This window comes from Leuresthes tenuis, unplaced genomic scaffold (assembly GCF_036924035.1).
Source record: "Leuresthes tenuis unplaced genomic scaffold, fLeuTen1.0.hap1 SCAF_20, whole genome shotgun sequence".
Taxonomy (NCBI): Eukaryota; Metazoa; Chordata; class Actinopteri; order Atheriniformes; family Atherinopsidae; genus Leuresthes; species Leuresthes tenuis.
The window spans coordinates 8716440-8740402 of record NW_027325374.1 but is presented as its reverse complement, the minus strand read 5'-3'; the positions used below and the strand labels follow the sequence as shown (position 1 = coordinate 8740402).

The 23963-nt window shown below is 40.9% G+C and overlaps 2 protein-coding genes across 3 annotated transcripts in view; both read left to right on the top strand.

Annotated features, from left to right (window-relative positions):
- Positions 1–11261, top strand: part of dock1 (dedicator of cytokinesis 1) — a 177188-nt gene extending 165927 nt beyond the window's left edge. For both annotated transcript variants that reach the window (XM_072374073.1, XM_072374072.1), the window contains exons 47-52: positions 3190–3327; positions 4884–5026; positions 5243–5441; positions 6677–6851; positions 8501–8652; positions 10372–11261. In XM_072374073.1, coding sequence (XP_072230174.1) covers positions 3190–3327; positions 4884–5026; positions 5243–5441; positions 6677–6851; positions 8501–8652; positions 10372–10467 — 903 coding nt within the window. In that variant the 3' untranslated portion in view covers positions 10468–11261. The remainder of the gene's footprint in view (positions 1–3189; positions 3328–4883; positions 5027–5242; positions 5442–6676; positions 6852–8500; positions 8653–10371) is intronic.
- A 10690-nt stretch (positions 11262–21951) lies between these two features.
- Positions 21952–23436, top strand: foxi1 (forkhead box i1). The gene is made up of 2 exons (XM_072373283.1): positions 21952–22690; positions 22877–23436. Exons 1-2 carry the CDS (start codon positions 22093–22095, stop codon positions 23410–23412), a joined length of 1134 nt encoding a protein of 377 aa, XP_072229384.1. The 5' UTR covers positions 21952–22092; the 3' UTR covers positions 23413–23436.
- The last annotated feature ends 527 nt before the right edge of the window (positions 23437–23963 follow it).

Genomic DNA, 23963 nt, shown 5'->3' with positions numbered 1-23963 from the left:
TCTTACAGTGTAAACTCTTTTTTTTTTTTGTCTGTATGCATTCCACTCTTTTGTAAGCTTAAATGCGGTGTGTGCACACTGCTGGCGTTTTGGAAATGCAGCACCAGGTCTCCGGTGTCTCATTTTGTGACTTCCACCTCAGCCTCACAACAGATAATCTTCTACTCATATCCTTAATCATTTAGCTGATGCCTCTTAGACTACTGGGCCATAGTAAAGCTTCTTAGGAAAAAAAAAAGTTTCTACATGTAATTAAACAAGTGAATGTGTGTGCGTGTTGCCCTTGAGCCTGTGTGTCTTACCCAATGAGCTTATCACTGCAGCCACCAAGCAGAATTCTGTTGCCATGCCGCCACTCAGTCGCACTCAATCATCTTAAGGTCTATAAAAAGATGTGGGTATCCTGGGAGACGTGAATCTTGCCTCAGCTTTCACTCTTGCAATTTTTTCTTTCATTGCTTTTTTGTTTCAAAACCCTCAGTCCTCCTGTCCCTCCTCTTTCTCTTTCTCCTAACCGCTGTCCCCTCTGCCTCTTTTTCCTTCACCTTTTCTGTCTAAGTTTTCTCTCCTCTATTATTCTCACCAAGAGGTCCCAGCAGTGATGATGATGAAGGTGTTCAATATCTGGGGAAATCCGCGCAGGATGTGTGTAGCCTCCTCTCATTTATCTTTCTGTACCAGAGCTTTGGTTTTGTGGAGCACAGCATGGTAACACTCATTGGATTTCAGCTACGGTGATACCTGCTCAGTTTGTTTTTTCAAGCCAATCTGCTCACCTTATACCACTGCCATCACAGGATGCTGTTAATATACTGTATTACATGGTTGGACACCAGGGGTAACAGTACAGAAATATATTTCTTATATGGTCATATACCTCCCTATTTATAAGCCCAGTTTATGTCAAAGCATGTGTAAACAAAAACATACATTGTTAAGAGATTATTACAAAAGGTTACATCATAGAAGTGATATGGTGTTCCAGTTGAGTGAAGTCAGTTGCTGCTATAGTCAGCTGTGAAGGGGCAGTCTGCCCTCAGAGAAAGGGAAGAAAGGTGAGCTAGCTCCAGGGAATCTCAGGTTAATACATACGTACACAATCTTTCCTTTACTGGCCAGATACTTCACATACTCCTTTGTAGGGTTTGGGGGATTCTTTGTTCCGTTTGCTCAGGGCTTTAGTGGATTTGTTAACCATGAGTGCTACTGTACGAGATGTAGTCTACAGTTAAGCACCCACTTTTCTGACTGTGATTAGTAAATAAAAAAGTTTGAATAAAACATTTAAAGGTCCCATAACATGCTTTTCCATGTTTTCTGGCTTATCCATAGTAATGAAACTATGTCTTGTCACATTAAAACATTAAACATCACCCAATGCTTAAAGAAAAAAAAAGGGTATAGGCATATTTTAGTATTTTCAGACAGCGGGAACTCATTTCATCCAATCGTCTCAAAATGTCGCTCAGGAGACGTCTTCTTCTTTTTCTTGCACATCACAGCACGTCAAAGACAAAAATCAATGTATGCCCATGGGAAATACAGCATGCATGTCATCCACCGGAAGCATTTTAAAAGATGAAGTTATCTCGCCGCAAGGAACAAATGATTCATTATAGTACTTTTAGAGTTTTTGCTTCAGATATGCTTTCAAGAGAATGTGGTTTTGGTCGTGAGGTTAAGTTGACCCTTTCCAGCTTCCCCAAAGACTCAAAAGTCTTGGAACAGGGGATCCAGGTTGTTTTTCATGCCAGCAACACAGTTGGAAAAGGTTTGGATTTGTTTGTTATTCTTCACTCACAACAGAACAAGGTACGACGCTGACTTTTGTCAAGACTGCTCCATCCCTAAAAGGGCACAAATCTGAACCACTAGCAGTGAGTGAAGCTGTTTCAAATGTCTGTTGTGATGGTATTAGATGTGCAAACAGATTATAGTACAAACATCATGGTTACTTTTGGTGAAAACGCTGCTAATGGTACTTTGGGTTAATAAATATACACACAAGACAACTGAACGTATCCATTTGTCGCTACTACAACCGCTCAGAAACACAGTTACTCACACAAGCAAATGCACAAATGCAGGTGTTGAATATATCTACCTAACAGAGACATCCTGCTGTAATCTTCATTGTGGCGGTTCACCGTGCTGCTCACTTTGATTAGGCTTGAAAACATATGGCTGGATCTCTTGTTGTCATGCTTGAAAACGTAGCATGTCCCTTAAAAGTGTTTTCTTGCTTATGCTTTGTTCACTAGTCACCGTCATTATGGTGTTAATGTTATGTTTTATTCTTTGTGAATTCATAATATCAAAGACTAAACTGCTTTCCTTCCACCTCTCACTGTTCTTCCCGCTCGCAGCAGTGAGACAGCATGGGAGTGTTTTTACAGTTGCTATGGGAAAGAAAAGCACTGCTTTAGCCTCGGCTGACTCTAACATCTTTGCTTATTTCTAGCAACTTATTGTGTGTAATTCTTCACTGCCTTTCCACAGCTAAAGGTGGCATTTGGTGCAGAAATACCCCTTAAAAAAAACTTAACCTGTGATTTCATCCAGTATAGAAAAAGCTATTCACTCCTGTGCTGCTCGCTCGCCCCCACCCCTCTTCTCTCTCCAGATTTAGTCAGAAAAGCTTGCTGACATTGGCTGTGGTACTGGGGTTTCCTAATTACCTGTTTTCAGCAGTTTTCAGTCTCCCCCTCACTCTCCTTTTACCTGCGAGCCCGCTGTTTTGTATTAGGAAAACCAGCTTCTTACAGTGTGAGAGACAGCAGTGAACTTCAAAGGGTGCTCTGCGTCATTATTTGCGTCAGTGGTGAAGAAGAAAACATCCATCACTTCTAGCTCATGTCTATAGATGCAGTCAGTCCAAACTTTCTCATTGCCATGTTTCTTATTTGTGTTTGGTTGAGGTGATCTTGCTGGTAGGAAGGGGGAGGAGGTGTCATAGCAACAGCTCTTTCTAACATATTCTACTTCAACCTCTATGTACGTACAGTCAAACTGATGTCCATTCACTGCTTGTTCAGAACATGCACCAAAGGTCTTGTATATCAAATCAAATGAAATGTCTGTGGCAGACTATGATGTGTTTATCCAGTGAATGAAGAATAGACGTAAGACTAGCCTCTTATGTCTGCTGTTTATTGGACGAAGGTTTCTCATTGTGCTGTTTTGTTCCAGATCCCTCATCTCGCTGAAGGTGTTCGCATCCATGGTGAGAAGGTCACAGAGGCACTGAGGCCTTTCCATGACCGCATGGAGGCCTGCTTCAAACAGCTGCGGGAGAAGGTGGAGAAACAGTATGGAGTAAAGACTCTGGTAAGGGTTTTTTCTTTTTTTCATGCCAGCAATACATATATATATATATATATATATATATATAGAATAACTATAAAAACTGTGTTTTGAAAATAAAGATAGGGAGGGTTAATCACGTAAAAGACAGTTAAACAAATTAAAAGTAGTGTTTCCCGCAATAAAATGTGGGATTTCATCATGTGCAGTAAAACATATGATAGAAATAAACCTCTTTATGACTTTACAAGGCTGAAAACCCATGTTGAGGGGTTCTGGCTGGATCAACTCTGCATTATAAACCACTGCGTGAGCCCTGGAACACCTCTGAAAAACAGTGTCGGTGAACAGCCTAATCCACAAACGCAAATTAGAACAAACAAGATTCACTGATAAACTTTTGGCCTCTTTTGGCCCTTCGCTCGTTTAAGGTGGACAGGTGGAAAATTTTGTTCTGACAAACCAAGCTTTTTAATTAATTTGAAAAGCACCTGAGGAACCATCCAGCTTGTTATCAGCACACACTTAAAAGCAAGCATCCATGATGGTTTGGGGAGGCTATATTGCATGTGGCATGGATAACAACCTATGCAGGTTTTGTTGTAACATGCTTTGTTGTGTTTTTTTTTTTTTTTTTAAGACATGTTTGGATCAAATTTAAAATGGACATAGTTATGTCTTGCATAATGGGTTTGAATTATTTGCAAATCAGTGGATTTGGGGCTCTGCGTTTCTTTGTCATTTTGTCATAGTTTGGTTGGAAATAATATACATGGGACAACATTAGTTAAAGAAAATAATTCAGAATCTTATGGGAAGCATGCTTAATTGAAAAAATTCTGCATATATCTACATAAATATAATCAATATTCCAGAAGGAAAAGCGTGTACTTTGAGCATTTCAAATGCTCATGTTTTTCTTTGAGCTAAACTTAGTTTGTCTGCAGTAGGTTGCTGCTGGGGACTGCCTCCCATCTCTGTCCTCCTTTACAGGTTTAATTGTTGCTTGGCCAAGCATTTCCCACAATCTTGTCTGAGGTAAAGGTGCGCACCTTCTCTTATAAACTGAGAGAGTAGCGACCTTTCAAATGACAGAGAAGCTGTTACTTTGCAGGGTGTGATAGTTGAGCTATCTATCAGATGTGTGATGGGCTCCTTGATTCACTCTCCAAATGCAGATGGGTTCATTTTTAAAGCGACAGCTGCCATATTTCTTCTGGCAGAAATTAGCAGTCCCGCAAGAGGGTTGATTTGTTTCTTTTCCCTTTGACGTTTTTTTTTCCAGTGGTTTGTCTGTGTTTGGAGGTCTGCCGAGAAAAGATTTATCTTTTTGTCTGCACTGCCAGCTGGGTTTTTTTTAAGTTATTTAATAGGAGCCAGAATATATACACAAAGTAAAATGATCAGTGTTTTATAGGTATGAAGTTCTGAACTATTGAACCTGCTCCCTGAATGCTCCCTGAACAGCTTGTTTATTCCACTACTACCATAACCAACTATAGATATCAGCTGATAGCTTTGAGGAAGTAGCGTTTAAGATGATTTTCTCGTTTGCTCAATTCTTCTCTCTGTGCCATCAGCCGGCAGCAGATGAACGGCGGGGACCTCGTCCTACCTCCATGGTGCGCTCCTTTACCATGCCCTCCTCCCAGAGGCCTCTCTCTGTAGCTTCAGTCACCTCCATCTCCTCCGACACCCCCCCCTCCAGGCCTGGCTCAGACGGGTAACGCATGGTTTACAGTTTTTCAGGACATACATAAAATACTATTACAAGTCTATAAGTATGTGTTCTCTGGCTTTAGTTATTTGAGAAGACTGTATTTTTTTAAAATTATTATTACTGCTACAAGTCAATACTGTTTTTACATTTCAAAGTGAGTTGATATTGATTATATTCAGATATGTTGGACCATTACCAAATCATCTTTCTTTTTATCAGTTTTGCCCTGGAGCCTCTTCTACCAAAGAAGCTGCACACCAAGTCTCAGGACAAACTGGACCGGGACGAGCCTGAAAGAGAGCGCAAAGAGAAGAAGAAGGAGAAGAGGAACAGTAAGCACCAAGAGAGCTTTGACAAAGAGATGAAGACTACAGAGATCCCTCTGCAGCCAGCTGAAGCTGTCATACTCTCAGAGACGGTAATCTTAATTTGAATCTTCATTTACTTTTCCTCCTTTATTCTCTTTCATTGTCTTCTTGCTTATCCGTGGTTTCATATTTATTTTTAACATTGATCTAATGAATGATTCTCATTGTCTCTGCCCCCCAGAATAGTAATGCTGCAAATATTCTTATTAGAAAGAAAGAAACTAGGAAATCAGTAAATAAGAAGATAGTCATGAAGAAATCCGGATTAGCGGGGAATTCTGTGGTCTTCTTATACAACAGTCACGTCAGATTTTTCCGCTTGCGCACGAGAAGTCAAACATACAAACATCAGTGTCGCACAGAGTAGACGGACCCTTCAGGAGTATGAGAGGCATCTTTAGCATTTCTGATTTATTTTCTGCTCTCTTCGAATATATGAATTCTTATTTTCTCCCGTCTTATCTTTTACCTTCTCCACTGCTACTCATCTGCTCCTCCAAAATTCTTCTTGATGTCTTTTTCTTCCCCCCTCCCCTTCCCAACTGCGCTACACATGCCCTGTGGGAATGCTTCCTGACTGCATAAAGATAAGTAAAGGAATCAGATCCAAGGTAGGCCCCTGGTAATGGTGGAGCCGTCTGGCTCATGAAAGGGGCTCCGTTCCTCAAGGGTCAAGAGTAGAGCACCAAGGAGTCTCATGTAGGATGTAGTGTTTGCTTTTCAAGTCTAATCTCAAATTCAAATATCAAGAGATAGTTGATTTTACTTTAATACGATGGGCTGTTTTAACATTGTGAAACAAAATTGCATCCCTGACTAAAGTGTACTGTTATTTTCAGTCTCCCTTATGGCTGAGCGTTTGAGTTTGGCCAATTACAAAGTTGTTTGTTAATGTCTCCTACAGTGAGGAATAGCCCTGAGGACTTGTCTTTTCATATTCAAATTCCAGCCATAATAAAGTGGGGAAAACACAGTCTTGCATGCAAACAATTATTCGTAACCACAAATAACATACTGCAACCCGACGAGCGCATTTATCCAAATGGGTTTCTCCTGCAGGAATACAAATAGCACTTGTAATGTGTGTGTGGATGCGCACACAACAATCCCAGAGGAGATGTGGAACTAATTTGCCTCTTTTATACCTCATCAGAGTCTCAACTAATTTGCCACACAGGAAAAAATTGCTCTCTGCAGTTTTATTGACTGGAATCATTTCGATTGTTACCTTTTTTGCTCACCCTACTGACTCAGTCTTTTCTCTTCTCTATATGGGATCACACAGATCAGCCCTCTGAGACCTCAGAGACCAAAGAGTCAAGTTCTCATCCAGATGGGCGGAGACCGTCGTCTCTCCGTGTCTCCTGGGCCTTCTTCTTCCACCAACTCCTCCTCTTCACCAGCACCCCCACCCATCACACCAAGGAGCAAAGCCTCCTTTAGCCTACACACTGTTTCTAGTAAGAGAAATCTTTAATCTCACTGCTATACAACCTACTGTGCTGTACTTTCATTGGGACTGAAATGGGTTTTAATCCTTTTTTTTTATGTCCTTTTAATAACAAACAAATGAGTATTTACACATTCAGGAGCAAAAGGCCCATTTAGCAGATGTATTTACCCTCCTTTAGCTCTGCCCCAGAGCTGTTATGAGGTGTTTGTTAACTCCTGAGGGAAATATATTTTCCATTAACTGCTTAATAACCTGCTTATGTTTAACAGCTAGTTTCTATCCATGTCTATTGTCCAGTTAAGCAACGGCTATGCTTAGCATATTGTTTATTGTGCAAGTGAATTGTGACGTCAACATGGCATCAAGACCAAAATTTGTTGGACCACTCATCCTAAACAATAGGTGTCGCTAATGGGAAACTAAAATGGCTAAACCACAGAAACGGTGATATAGGAGTCCTGTGGTACATCAATTTTAAAGGTTTATCTAAAGGTAGTTTTAACGCCCTCATTAATTGACTTACTTTAAGTAAGTAAAGTTACAGTGTGTGTAACAAAGTAACAGATTGTCTTACTTTTAAGTCCTTTACTTTATCGTTGATTTTGTTGTTTTGTAACTTGCAACATTTTTACGTTCATTGATTTCTTTTCTTTTTTTTTTAAGAAGAGAAGGGCCTGCTCACAGACTTTTGGCACATATGCTTTTTTTTTTTAAATGTGTCATTTGCACACACCACACAATAGGTTACAACCTGTTTTAACCATGTGCCATGAGAAGCAACCATGAGCTATTTTTAAGTTTTGGAAATGCACAATAAATTTTCAAAGCTTCTGTGCTGAAAATATTTAGTTCACATATACCTTCTCAAGCCTGGGCTAATGCGCCTTTATTGCTCATGGCGTCATGTGTGAAAGTACAAAGGGCAAAGCGGGGGCTTGAAGTCTATCTGCCGCTGGCCTCTGTGCCAGCAAGGGAGGTAGTAACAGAAGTGAAAAGGTCCACTTCAGGGGTGCTTGTACACATTAAGCTGGCATCGTGAAACTCCCCACTCAAACCAACAGTGCTGTCTGATTCCACAACGCTGTCTTGATATGTGTAAGGATACAGTGATGTGGGGCAGAGCCACCTCTTTTAGGCATGTGTGAATTACAAGGAAGAACAGCAGTGGGTTAATAAAGATGTTGTTTTTTTTTTTTTGTTACAGCTAAAATGGACATTATGGGAGCAGGAAGACTGAACCAAAACTTAATTGCATAGAGCATAATTGAACTCACCATAAGGCTCCATAAAGGCGATGGGAGCTGCAATTTTTTTTTTGTATAGTTCTTCACAGATTCATTGCTCGACAAGACCCCTCTGAAACTGTTATTTATTATGCAGTATCTGTCACACCTTTAAGATCCATTTGCAAGCATTTCATAGCCTCTTTAGAGCAGCCATACGATAATATAGTAATGACCTTGACGTGTTAAACTGTTCCTCTATAAGTCTCCAACATTTTATTTCTTTTTCCTTTAAAGCTTGCAGTTCGTTTCAGTCAAAGGGAGTTCATCAGGGAGGTACCCTGATATGTCTTCTGGCACCAAGCCCTGCTGTTACAGAAATGCTGATGTATTTTGATGATGAATGTGAGCTGATGAGCGCCCTCTTGCACAGGTCTGGAGCTGAACGGGATGGGCTGCCCCGACAAGGGTGAAACCCCTCCTCCGCTGCCGGTGAAAGGCAGCACAGCTGATTATGGCAACCTGCTAGATAATCAAGACTTGACGAGTCCCTCGACGCCTCCACCACCCCCGACACATCAAAGAGTAGGTGTTTTAATTAGGACTGAGAGCACCTCTTTAATGATGCATGGCACTTATAATGAAACAAGCGTCCGCTGCACGCACTTGACATTTGGGTCAACCTCCTCCACAATCCACTACTTCTGAACATCCTGTGCTAATGATTGTTCATGTCTATGTGCATGCAGGTTTCACACTCTCATTTAAGCTTGCACTGCATTTGTCTATCACATTTTGTAAAGTGTGTCACAGAAGAGTGTAGGCATCAGTCAGTTAGAAGCCTGTTCCTACCTGTCCACCCTGCTGTTATTTATACCCGTCCCGCCAGCCAGCCTGGTGCTCAGAAGTGATTGATTGGATGATTACCTTACCTCTCACATCCATCAGAAGCTCTCCAGCTGTTAATCAGCAGCTCGTCTCTGTACACTCACTGACTTCTACTCAAGCCGTTCTCTCGCCTCGCCACTTCGTTAACTAATCTTATTTATCCACTGTCACGGCCCGAGGACAGGTAGTAAAACAGAGTACGGGCACACCGGAGTGGCGACAGACTGACAGTAATGTAGTGAGAGCACATGTTCTGAGACTGAGTGACAGCCATTCTTCATCTGCAGTCTTTTATAGAGGCGGAGTTGAGGTCGTTGGCAAGCGTTGCTCCTTGTCACTCGTTTCTGTTGGGAACTTGTGTTTCGGGAAGGACATGCAGGTGGAGCAAAGGCATAAATAGCTGAGACATCTTCTGTCTGAACTAAGTAAAAATAGCATTTCATTTATCTCATGGCAAGAAGAATATCTCAAGCCACTAGTTTCAATCTCACATTTTATAACCACAAAAATATGGAGTACATCCATAAAATGATGGGATTTATGGAGGAAAATCTTGCAGTTAGGCTTGTAATTTATCATTTTTTCATCAGAAAGCATTAACAAAAGGAGATTTTGTTTTCAAAAATATCCGAAAAGGTTGTGTAAAAAAAGATAAAAATGGGATGCGACCATTCAGAAACGTTATCAAATGTCTACACGTAGAATTGTATCCTGAAAAGAAATTTGATGCTGTCTGAACCAGTTGTGTCATGTCAAAGAATAAACACCTCGGGGAACATCTTTTAACCAGCAACAGGTTACGTGATTTAGTGTAAAGACAGCGTCCCAGATAAGGTGGCTCTTATAGAGGTAAAGATGGGGGTATATTTTGAGTGACTGTCGGTTTGGGTAAACATTTCAACATTTTGAAAGTGTAAAAGAATTTGGGGATTTCATCATGATATCATTAAAAGAACTGAACAGCTTGGATTATTGTGCCTCCATCCCTTTTTTTGTTAAACACGTTGTTTGTATCAATTTTCAGAATGAACATGTAGTTTCTAAATTTGATGATTTCAACTTTTTCAGCTAAATGTACGGTTCTGATTTTAAGCAAGGCCCAACTTTTCCAAATGCAGTTATATCGGTTGAAATATGATTGATGGATTTTTGCTGTGTATTGATTGATTGATTGATTTCGTTCCCTGTTCAGTCATCTAGATTGTGAGAACAGGTTTGGTGTAATCTGTGCTGTTTTATCACAGTAACCAGCTGTTATAAATGTTGATTACGCTTGTCCTGCCAGTGCCTCCTGCATTAAAAGGCCACTAATTTAGTTTGGTTGCAGATTTTTATAATTTGTTTTTAGATTTACTGGAAAGCCCAGTTGACTTGCGAAAAATTAGATCTCAGCGTCTCTTATTTGTCTCTTCACAGCACATTCCACCTCCTCTGCCCAGCAAGACCCCCCCTCCACCTCCTCCTAAGACCACCAGGAAACAGGCCTCCATCGATTCAGGAATTGTACAGTAAACAAAGACGGTGACAGTTTGACTAAACAACACACTGACAACACAACAAAAACAACATCAACAGTAAGCGTTACCCCCAGAAAAAATGGTTGGTTTTGCCCACACATTCCTCGCTCCTTGTCCCAGCTTGACAAGATGAATACCTCACCACAGCCCGCCCCTCTTACCGTCTTTAATTCTCTCCTTTATTCTTTTTGCCTTCTGTTTGACGACAATGCAGTCTGCAGCATGGAGCATGTTGCGCAGATGAATAGCCAATCTGTAGATATCCGTCTACGACCGACACCACGCCACTTAAAGATTTTATCATGACATGAGATTGTACTCTGACAGATACGCTTGGACCAACAGCTTCCCAATATTGACCCACTCTCAAGTATATGAGAGCAAACAACTCATCGTTATTCCTGTCTCTTTTATTCATATTTTCACTATGTACAGAGGTTTGTATATATGATTTTATTTTATTTCAGTTTTTTTTGTATGTGATTTGATCATGACGTTTTTGTATTAACGTATCATTAGATTAAGTGGCATTTATATGAAACAAAAAAAGGGCTTGTAGGTTTGAATTGACAGGGACTTAATAGAACTGGTATATGAGAAATTGAATCATGGATTTTCTTGGTAAAATATTTTGGAGTGCACATACAACTAACTCATACTGCATTATCATTGTTTAGACCGTGTCCTCGATTGCTGTAACCTTGGATTTTAATAATACCAGCTGTTTCCAGTTCACTACTGACATGAATTCTAAATAAACTTTCAAATGTATGTATTTTTAAAAAAAAACGGGGGAAAAAAACAGGTGTCTTCTTCATTATCTGAACATGAAACATGAGATGCTGAAAACAGCTGTTTGCATGTTTGAAAAGGAAAAAAAAAAAGGAACAAGCTGAAAATCTGTACTTGTTTCTTCACTTCAACTGAACAATAAGTGGCAAAGCTTTCTGCTTGTGTGATTGACAGTCTTCACAGCTGCCTCTTCATTGTCAGTACGTAGGAGTGGTATAATATTAAGGCAAGTTATTCCAGGGAATTAAGAAATGAGTCAGTAGTAGCCATCTCCTCAGAAGGGACCAATTCCATCCATCTAGAGCCCGATAATCTGCCTTTGCTTAACATGGAAGCTCTTGTTCGGCATCATGCGGATGAGCAGGGACACAGCTAAATGCATGAGCAAAGCCCAGAATGGAATCTGAAGTAACACCAGAGGAGTTAAACACCAGCTGCTGATCGACAGAACAGTCACTCAAGACAATAAGAATCTATAACGAGCGAATGCTTGGTACTTTACAACATCAACAGGACACTAAGAGCCTTCATTAAGAGCTCAGTGGGACTGTGGAAGACAACTCTGGAGGTCAGCTCAAAGTTAACCTCAAGTACAGCATCTACCAATGAAATCCTCTGTCTATGCTGCTGTTCTGCAATGACCTGAAACCACTTAGGCAGATCATCACAAAAGTGTCTATGGACATCTATGGACAGATGTTTGGGACAGCTACAAATTCCTTACAGTTCCACAGGCAAAAGGCAACCACACAGGCTGCAAGGATTTAGCCAGGATTTAGTCAGCTTTGACAAAGCACCTACAAAGAGTAAGGTCCAGAAGAGTTAGCTGAATTTAAAGTACAAGGCTTTAGCAGATATGTCCTGCCAGTTATCAGATATCCTGTTAGTATAATGACTTGGCCAAAGGAGAAGATGGAAGCCACTGATATCATGACAGGAAAGTACTTTACAATGCATGGAGGGTTTCACCTGAGACCAACACCCTGAGACTGTGCATTTGGCAAAAAGAGTAAGGCCGTGGCTGAGTGAAGGTCAAAGCCAGTCAGGCAGGTGAAACCCTATGAGGAAGAGGAGATGCACAGCATATACTACTGACAGACTGAAGAAGGGACTGATATCATGAAGTCCTGTCAGTGGCTAGAAAAGACTGATCTGAGCGACGGTATGAAGCCACTAATCATGGCAGCACAAGAACAGGTGCTGAGCACAAGAGCAATAGAGACCAGGGTCTACCAAAGCAGACAGGACACGGGTGACAGTCCAGCACCAAGTAGCAGGGTGTGAGATGCAGACAGGCACGGAATACATGGAACGCCTTTACCATGTGTACAGGAACATCTGTGCCGAATATGGGTTTGAAGCCCCGAAGTCAGTGTGAAACTTGGAGATGACTAAATGTGGTTTACAATGACAAAGCTATGGTCCTGTGGGACACCCAGATCCAGGCAGTAGGGATAGATATACCAATCCCAAGTGACAGCAACATCAAGAAGGAGCAAAGAAGCTCAAAAATTCAAAAGTGGAAAGATCTGGGAAGCGAAGGTAACAGCGGTGCCAGTGGTAAATAAAGCACAGTCCTACGAATGGCAGGGGATGCTGCGCAGAACCCTCAGGATCCAAGCTCAGGCCTCTGGAAAAGGTCCTGAGCTTGAAAAGGTGACAGCTTTGATTACGAAAAGTATTCATTGTGGCTTTTTTTTTTCGATAAGTGTATGTGCAATGTCACATCATCAATTACCACCCAGAGTTGCATTGATTTATGCATGTGCATGTGCATGTCTGTGCCATCGGGGAAGAAAAAAAGGTGTTGATGAAAAAACTGCAAAAGATAATGTTTTTTTGATACTGTTCAATTTTAGATAGCAAGTTCTGCTTTAAATGTGTTGTAGCTTCAAATTGAATTATTTTTGTCTGAATCATTAAGTTACTTTGTAATTATATGCTGCACAGCAGTTTTAGTTCAAATTAAAGTCAAAGGTTAGTACTACGATTACTGTCCTGAGATGCTTTTCCGAACTAATACTTTGGGTGGGTGGGGTTTCCCTCCCATTTCCAGCCATCATTTATGATCTCATGAATCAAAGCTGCTTTAATGATTGTTCTACCTTTATTTTCTCAACCACCCTTTTCACGTGTGGTAAGTGCATGTACACTTTTTTTAAAGTGTTTGCCCCAGGTGGCTCATACTCCACTGCTCTCCTGTTCTGCTGACACTTTGTGAGTGGGTGTCTGCCTGAGGAGAAACGCTCGAACTGTAGCATCTGTTGTTTGAAGGTGTTTTTAGCTCGGTTTTAAGATTCGCTTTATAAAGCTCTCTCGTCCTAATTAGGAACACTGAGTGACATTTTTTCCCCTTGAGTTTTTCTGAGGAAAGGCAGTCATAGGAGACCACTCACAGGCTGTGTTAGCATACTTTGTCAGGCTGGAAAATGTCTTAAAAAATATATTGATAATTTGCTAGGATCAAAATGCAAAAATTTGTTTTTTCTTGATCTGTAAGCAATAAATAAGACTTTTATACAACCAAATTCCCAAAGGGATAGAAGAAATCAAAATTTCACCACACTACTACTTCTGTAGTCACGTGTGTCCATAAAGAAGAGATGAATCATTGTTACTCACATTCTTATCGCTTAATGCAAGGCGCAGTGCAGTGCATATGGAGTGAAGGATCGTAATTTGACCTGGAATTAAAGGATTTTTTTTTTCCAAACGAAAATAAATTACGTAATGTTGAATAAAAGAAATGTAACTAACTCTAAGTCTTACTCTGTTTCATGGTTACCCCTCTTTTATCCGTTTTACTTCCATTCCTTCTAATAGCTTTACTATGCCTGATCCTCTTAAAGGACCATTATCAATGCTGACATACTTTGATTACAACACAAGTACTTTGGTGTTTATTAAAGTCTTTACTCAGCGCTAATGTGTGTTTAACCCACTTCATAATAACCTGAATGTCAGACTTGAAATTTATAGCTTCATTTGGTTGCGTTTATGGCTGAAGGAGTGTCATGGGAGACCAAAACTAATCATCAATAGCCATAAGACAAAGTAGGGAGTTGTGAGTTGGCTACGCAACTACTAAACGGCATGAAAACAAGGGCTGATTGCACTGTGTTTGTTGGCTTCTGCGCAGTTCCATTCAGGTGAGTCATTATTGTGTCAGAGTGGAACTGAAGCAGCTAATGGTCTCTTAGACAGGTTGTCATTATTAAAGTGGGACAAACAACTTCAGTTTAATGGTAACACCTAAATCTGGAAGGTTTAACAGTTTAGTGGATGTTTGTGTTGGATTTGCACCATGAATACAAACTAACCAATCATTATCATGGTGATGGCTCAGGTGACCCTGAAACATCCCCTAGTTATGCTGCTATAAGCCTAGCTTGCTGGGGGTCCTCTCAGAATGCACCTTTCCTCGCTCTGCTCTCTTTGACTCTTCGTGTATATGTCACATCATTGTTGTCATTATTTTGTGTTTCTCTATCTCAGCAGGTATTCCTGGCCTGGTGTTATGATGCTTATTGTCCCCCTCTTTTCTGTCCTCTGAAACCCGACCGGTCGAGGCAGATGGCCACCCATCCTAAGTCTGGTTCTGCCAGGGCTGTCTTCCTGTTAAAAAGGACGTTTTTTTTCTTTCTACACTCCCCCCGTGCACGCTCAGAATGGGGGATTTACATCGTAGAGGAGTTTCGTGCAGTCTGTTGGTTTCCTTAACTAACTACTTCCTTTTAAATCATTGTTTTGTGTGAATTAGACTAATTTGGAATTTAATGAACTGGAATTGATTGGATTATGATTGTTACAATTAATAGGCTTGAACTGGGCTGTATCTTTGAAGTGCTTTCAGATGGCGCTTGTTGTGATTTGGCACTAAATATTAAAACTGAATAGAATTGAATTAAAATGTCACAATCAGAGAATACTTCAGCTTCATATTAGTGGAGCCAGTTCACAAAGAACAACAGCAAAAGCCAGCGGTGCGACAGGAACCAAGTCCAAAAAATGTTGTGAGTATCAAAGAATTTTTTTAGAAAAATGTGCAGCATCCTGCATGAGAAGTGCAATTTATGAGAAGATGCATTTTGAAACAAGATAATCATTTCAAAACCCAAAGCTAATAACTTTGCAAAAATGCTAATGACTGCAGAGTATTTTGGGGAAATGAACATTTTTTTCTGTGTGTTGCCCCCTTCATTAAAGCAAAACCATGAGAGTCAAGAGTAAGACGTTTTAGAGTGATAAAATAACTGAAAAATATGCACATAATTACTGATTCAAATAGATTTAATTTCCTAAATGAGGATGTGGGGAAACTGCAGCAGCTAGTTGTATGGAGCCTTCAGATGTATGCACATAGGCTCACTGTTGTACTTAAAGTCTGCTGTTATCTGTGTTTAATTTAGATAGGACATTTAGATTTTCAATCTGGGATCAAGAAGATTATAGTTGATGAGTCTCAAAGCTTTATTACATCTAAAGTTGTAAAACAATACAACTTGAAGTCCAAAGGCGGTTCCATACTTTTTTTTATAGACATTCTAACCTGCTTATTGCATTGCAATGATGAGTTCATTCTCTCCAATCTATGAGGAGAGAATAACGGTTTCATCAGTGTTATACTTTACTTATCAAGAAAACCCTGTGCACTCTCAATATCTGGCCCTGCAATTGAAAAGGGATAAAGGGCGAGGCATTTCAGCAGTGGTAATATTACATAGTTAACTGGCAGCTATTTCAATAGACTCTCAGTGATTTGTGCTCAGCCATTATGCCTCACCCTCGCCTCCTCCTCAAAACATAGGGAAAAGCACAGCTTAATTGAGAGGATTTCCAGAGGCTTTGTTGGGGGAGAGCTATGAGCTTGCTCCCTCTCTCCAGGAGAAATGTATTTACAGCGCTCTCTATCCCCATCTCATTTGTCATTTCAACCAGGAATAATGTGTATATATTTTCCCTTCCCTCTTGACACAGTTTCATTTGCTGGGAGGCAGCAAGTGTGCATGCGTCTCTTTAAATGTCTCCTTCGCATTATAAAAGAGGACAATATTTCCATAAATCATGCCAAATCTCTGTGGTGTTTTTCACAGCTTTTTTTTTTTTTTTTTTCACCCAAATGGAGTATAAGTCTGCAGTAATCTACTTGGTTCGGGGTTACTATTAAACTTTTAATATGGAAGAGAAGATTTGTAGAGTTCTCAGGATATGTGTAAGATTCAGTAGAATTTACAGCTGAACATTTTACTGAACATCACACATCTAGATCATCCAGTGTGAAATCGTCCCACGAGTGTGTTGGCCAGAAGAAAGGACTTATTTACATGACTCTTGTCCTGCTTTGACCAAGTTTTTTGTTGTGACTGAAAGAAAAGTAATCAGCAGCAGTTTTCTTGCTGTTTTATAAACAAAAATGCCATAATATTCCCCTTTTTCACGTCATATACTGTATGGTGGTAAACTCAACAAACAAACAATTTCAATCTTTCTGATGGAAAATTGTCTCATGAGTGTTTGTCTCATGTTGACAGACTTTAATCACCTGCATAACAGCCACAAGGCGGCCTTTTGACTAAACTCTTTAATGGTCTTTTTCTGTACTGCCTCCAACTTTGCGAACTCTTCATCACTCTTAACAACATCACTTGTCACAGGGAGCTCTTAAAAGCATGGAGGCCAATAGCCACCAGACATTAAAGCACAAGAGAACCTGATGACATTTTAAAGCTGAGCCTGTTAGTGTAGATGTTATTTTGTGCTGCATTCAGCACAAAATGTACATTCTGTGCACAGGTTTATTATCTTGGATTGGGGTGGGAGAGCCAAGTGGTGTTGATCTATATTAGCTGAGGCTATTATGAAGCATTGGGTTTTCCCAGGCAGTCTGAGGGACGTGTTGCTAGGAAACATACCTAGAGATCGGGGGTGGAAAAGTGGTTTGATGAGAAGGAAGAGTTCCCAGCTAGTTTCAGCTTCACATGGAAATAACTAATAAATGCCACAGCCATGTCAACCCAGAATATTGATTTGAACCGTTTAATTACATCTTTTTGATCTTATGTCTATGTATTTAGCTTGCATTTGTTATACCTATTTCAAAGACTGATACCTTCTCAGATTCCTGCAGTATTATAATTGAGAACCAGACACTGTTTACTTGCTGCAAGTCTTTAAAAATATATTAATCTTTTTAGGTAATGTTATACATAAAGCATGTTAGAGTCAGTACTGGCAAAGCTGTAAATGGAAAGTTAAAAAAAAACTAAAATTCTTCACATTAAGGCAGTTAAACTCTTGACAGTAAAATGCTCTTCATCCCTTTGATCTAAAATTCTGATACTTAAGAATTCTTTGGCGTCTCTGTAAGCAAAATCAATACAATGACCAGATTCTGGCTTTTGATATATTTAGCCTCCCAGTACGCTACACAGCATGCTTGATGGATGGGGTTTTGTTCATTTAAATTGAGGGTGTCGTGTTTAAGACAATACTGCCCTCAGCTGGAGGATACTGTGAGTAGAGACTGCTCTCCACATCACATCTCTTGTGCAAAAGTGACATGAAACTGCCTTAATTTTAAGTCACATTATTAGTTTTGATCCACCAGCACATTAGTATTTGAAAACTTAGCATCAGCTACCTGATGGTGCAGGCAATTAAAAGGTAATGTAATATTAGATTTTAAATCTCTTGCTTACAAAATCCCGCCTCATGATTCTTCTTTTGCCAAGTTTCTACATGTTAAAAACCAACAAAGACAAGAAAGGTAAAATAAATCTAACCTCTCTGCAGCTGCAAACCCAACACAGTTAAGATTTTGTCTCTAACAGACCAGTAGCATCTGATCTCTCCAAGGATCTAATCAGGAGCAGAGGTGTAAATCTGCCCAGTGGAGGAGAGAATTAAGTTAATGCAACCAGTAGCAGTGAAGCACAAGGCCCAGCTGCTTGTATTTCTGTCTGTTAGCCCAATGTCTTTTGGACTCCTCGCTTTACTACTGCAGGCAGGCTGCCAGGACCACACTGTAATTGGTCAAAGGAGACTGCACAGATAGGAACATCAAATTACTAAGAAACAGTTTCTTAGTAAATCTTAATTGGGCTGTGTAAGTAGACATTGCACCAACAATAGCTTATGTGGATTCTGTTGACCAATGTCGTTTTCCAATATAAATATATGGTTTGATTTTGGTTATTTATCTATACTATTTGGAGCACAATTAAGATTGTGAAGATGCGCTTGTATAGATCCAGATTTTTTTCTTATTTTTTCTTTTTAATGATGAAGAGTCATTACTACTTTGCATCAGCAAGTGTGAGCAACTCTATGACAGCAGAAGTTTTGACGGTTTGCTGGTCTGGAGCATTGAGGTGTGTGTTAACACAATGCCAAGGAGGAAAGACATCAGTAATAATCAGAGAGAAGCGATTGCTGCCCATTGTTTTTAGAAAGGTTATAAGGGCATTTCCAAATATTTTGGCACTCCATCTTTCTTATCATCATTCAGTCCCATAGCCCATCTTCCCAGAGGTGGATGACCCAGCAAGTTTAACCCAGGGTCAGACTGTGCAATGCTCAGAGACACTGCTAAATAACCCAAGAGCGACATCTCAGACTCGACAGGCCTCGGTTAGCATATTGAATGTTATTAAAGTTCATGACGGTACAATTAGAAAAATACTGAACAAGTATGGCTTGTTTGGAAGCGTTGCCAGGAGAACGCCTCTTCTTCTCTAAAATGAACATGGCAGCATGGCTTAGGTTTGTGAAGATGGATCTGAAGAAACCACAAGACTTCTGGAACAATGTCCGTTGGACAGGTAAGACCAAAGTGGAGATGTTTGGCCCTGATGCAAATTTCCACATTTGGATCAAACCAAAATGCAAACACCTCATACAAACTGTCAGTATTGGAGGGTGTGATGTTTTGGGCTTGTTAACCATGTATCGTATGTATACCAGCATGTAAGTCAAACTCAAACTGAGTCGTGCAACAGGATAATTATCTCAAATGCTGAAAATGACTGAAAGACACAAATATCCACAGCGATATGAGAGACTGATCAGTCATAAGTAAAATATTCTGCATTTTGGCTTATTTTTTGTTAAATTACAAGCTATAATACATTATGTTGTGTGTTTTTGTTTTTTTGAGATTGCACTAACCTAATTCGAAGATGAGAGGACCAGATGGGTTTTTTTATGATATTCTGATACATAGAACCTTAAAGTTGAAAGGAGGTCTACGTTTTCCCATATGACTGCATATTGTTCTTTCTGAGTGAGCTCTTTCTGTTCTCTGCCAATGTTAAATGCTTATTGAAGATAAACAACATTTTACTTTTGACCAAAAGCTGTAGGAAGACTGTTTCTTAAAATATTCAACATAATCAGCTTTTCTTTCCGCGTGTTGCTTCATGCACCCAGGCTGCGTCAATGAGCATTAAAACCATGTTGTCTGTCGTGCTTTGTTCCTCCACTGGGGGGAGACGTTGAGAAGGACGAGCCTCTGGCTACACAATGGGATAATTTTGTTTACATAGTCAAAATTAATGACTTTATCTCTGCCTCTTGTGATTTTTATTGGCCTTAAGTGCATCTATTAGTCTTGTAATTACTTCAGAGCTATAAGCATTAAGCAGATGTTGAACTCATGCAGACATACGATTAAAGCCAAGGCTCTTTGCAGAGAACAAGCCTTATTAACCCTGAGGGCCTTTGTTGGTACCAGTGGGTGTTCAGCTATAATCCCAGTGGTAAAATTTGCTGATAGTACTGAAAATTGTTGCAACAGTGTGAGGACTCACCCATCACATGCAGAAGAGATTTTTCCCTGCTCTCAGGCTGAAGGGGCCTGCAGTGGCTCTGTCTAGTTTCTCTGACCACTCCATGATTTCACTTGATCTGCCAAATAAAAACTCCCATGACCTCAGAAACAGGAGGATGTAGGCAGACAGCAGAGCAACAAGATAGCCCACCACCACCACACACAGAGACACAGAGAGAGAGAGAGTTAGTATGTTTGAATTATTACTTTACAATGACAGTGGGCTTTTGGTTGACATGTGGAGACACATCAAACATCACTTAGCTTTAGAGAAGTAGAACAATCCAGACATTTGTGATCAGTAGCTGCTTTTCAATACAAAAATCCCATTTCTACTGACCATATTTTTAAGCGGCATCCATAATAAGACTAGGATATAAGTAACTATCAAAAAGTAACTAAATGTTCCATCTGCTGTCATCCTGATATATTTAGGTTCCTCATATGACTTCCTGCAGCCAGGGGGAAAAAAAACCTTAAACATGACTCAAAGTCTTGTTGCTTGAGCTGTTTCAGAGTCAGTTGTCCTCAGCAGTCAGCAGTAATTAGCTGTACGCGGTGTTGGACACCTAACAAGTTGTGCTGTATTCATCTGGGGGTTAAATGCCACCTCTCCCCCCCCCCCCCCCCCCCCCCCGGAGCCCGTTGCCCGCCGCCGCTGTACAGCCTGTGTTCGGGACGACACCTTGGAGCCAAACAATTACATCAAGGTCATGGAGCGGAGGAATGTTCTGCCGATTAGTGCAGGACTCCGGCAGCAACCTGCAGAGCCCAGTTTTCAGTTTTCCGGGATGACAACCGACCAAATAATGAAATTCGGCGTTCAGCCACATGCTTCACAGACGAGACCCATTTTTGACCTGTCACTGAATCATATGAAACAACCTGAAATGCAGTGACACAATAGATTTCAGACTAATTATATATTCCAGCCACATGTGGGTGTTTTAATTCCACAGAAGAGGAAACCTGTTGAATCTTATTCAGCAGTGCTTGTGTGTTCTGTGGAGCCTCTTAGGCTGTATTCTACCACTTAATAGAAACTTGGATTAGTGGCCTGTTGTAACTCTTCCACCAGGATCATCGACTCTCTAAACAAATATTTAAAATTAATCTGTACTTCCAGGAGCAGCATAGCTCCGGAACCTCACAATCCAATAAAATACTTTCATGCCCTGGTCTTCATTCAGCTCAGGCTGTACCTCGTAGAATTAATGATTATTTACCTAATTCCTACTTTAAAGTAAAAAAAAAAATAAACTGCTGTCCTATTTTTGTCTTTGATTTTTATAATTGGTAACAATGTGTGATGTGTAATCTAAAGATTAGTGGCCTCGCAACAAAGAGGTTTTATTTCAGGACAGATGCAGCCTGGTTTCCACGGGAGCCTGTCCCCTTGTTGACACTAAACTTGCGGCACTTGTGAAATGTTTATTGCAAACTAATTTATTTTAAGAGAATGAGGCTTTTCACAAACACGCGCGCGTGTTGTTTGGATTTGACACCGGCACTTTCATACACAAATACACGACATTTTAAAAGAAACTTATATATTTGATACTATGGAAGCTGTGAGTAAGCGCATATACGACATTTTAGTTTCGATCGCGAGAGCATATGATTAAGAAGAACAAATCGGGCTCGATTATATTCACAATCTAAGCTGGGGAACATCACATCGCTGTCGTCATCACCGACCTCCGCGCGTAATTATGTTATGGATGTCGATAAAAACACTAGCGTCCCTTTTAATTTGGACATTGTTTAAAAAGTAAAAAGAAGCCCAGTATTGTCAGACGCAGTATCGGTGCTCATTGATACGGACATTGGCTGAGTAGGATAGAAGAGAGGGGTGTGACCGTCCCAAAAGTTTTCTTCAATGGGCTACCTGTAGAGGCTCCGGGCGCTGCGCATAAATACTCCCCCTCCTGAGAGTGCGTTCAGTCCTGAGGGAGAGACAGAGAGACGACTTAGGTTTGGGGAATCTGGTTTGGGTGGATTATGAACGCTTTTGGACACCAACCACCTAACCAGCAGACCAGTCCTATTCAGCACCACAGCGCTCAGGAGCTCCTGGATATGGCCGTGTACTGTGACAACTACGGTGTTTACCAACAGAATCTCCACCACCATCACCCCCAGAGGCCGCCGACTCATCCCTCCAGTTACGGCCTCGGAGAATACTCTTCCCCGCCAACGAACCCTTACCTGTGGCTAAACGGACCAGGAATCAACTCCTCCCCATACCTTCCCGGGAACAACGGCGCTTCCTATATTCAATCTGGTTACGGGTCGAACCAGAGGCAGTTTTTGCCGCCTCCAACCGGGTTTGGTGGAGCAGACCTGGGGTGGCTGTCCATATCCAGCCAGCAGGAGCTCTTCAAGATGGTCAGACCGCCTTATTCCTACTCTGCACTCATAGCAATGGCCATCCAGAACGCTCAAGACAAAAAATTGACTCTCAGTCAGATCTATCAGTATGTAGCTGACAACTTTCCCTTTTACAAGAAGAGCAAAGCTGGATGGCAGAATTCGATTCGCCACAACTTGTCACTGAACGACTGCTTCAAAAAAGTGGCACGTGACGAGGATGACCCTGGTGAGCATTTAATCCTTTCTAAGATCAACATATATCTTTTGATAATGATGCTGCTTTTCAGGGGGAAAGAATCTTATCTATAGGAACTGTTCACAACATTCAATTCATTGTCAAATATGAAGATTTTTCCCAGATTAAACTCAATCTGTGTCATCAGTAGTCATATTTGTGTTGTTTCTATTCCAGGTAAGGGAAACTACTGGACACTTGACCCCAACTGTGAGAAGATGTTCGACAACGGGAACTTCAGGCGGAAGAGGAAGAGGAGAGCAGACATAAACGGAGCCGACAGCAGCGCTCTCCCCATCAAGTCAGAGGACGCCCCGCACAAGCTCTCAGACACCGCCAGCCTGTTGAGCTCCTCCCCGCCCAGCCTGCACGGATCCCCGGCCTCCACGGAGCCCAAGTCGTCCCCACCTCCCTCCGAGGAGCACAGCCCCTGTTTCAACAGCTTCGTGTCCAGCGTGAACTCGCTGCTGGCGGGCAACGGGGGCAGCGACGTCTCCCGGGGTGGCGGGGAACGGGACTACGGCTCCGGACATCTCGGAGGGTTGTCACAGACCAGAGAGGGCATGTCTGGACTGGGCTCCTACTCGCCCACTGTAATCTCTCCTCTGAACTCTGACAACGGCAGAATGAACTATTACACATCGGTGCAAAGCCTCTCCAACCACTTCAGTGTGAATAACCTCATATACTCCCGGGAGGGGACAGAGGTGTAGGCTGGCCGTAAAGTTTCTTATGTTAATGCTGGAACTAAATTGTTGGCCGAAATATAGCTTTCAAACTGAGACAAAAAAAAACTGACAGAAAGAAGCCCCTCTTTAGTGTGCAACATGTTTATTAAGTCACAAATCCTTACACGGAGGCCTGATGGGTGCATATTTTACTTATTTTCTAATATCTTATTGTAGCTGCTCTGTTGGAGCGAGTTTGTCTTAAAAATAAAGACATTTTTGTACAGAAATTATTTTCATAAGTGGAAAACATGACATGTATCTTAGACTGAATTGTATTTTATTTAAACCCACGTGGATGTTTGAATAAAAATCATTTATTTTAACTCAAACCTTGAAGATTTATATGTGTCTTTCCACGTCTTTTCAGTCCAACATTCGAAGAAAAACACGCGTCAAAGACCATTTGAGACTGTCCAATATACATGTGCAGGCTATAGTTCTAATGGTTGTAGTTCAAGAACTTAAATCAAAAACTAAAACTTGTGTGGTGTTTTTACAAACAACTGAATGGCATTATTCAAAGCGCCACAGAC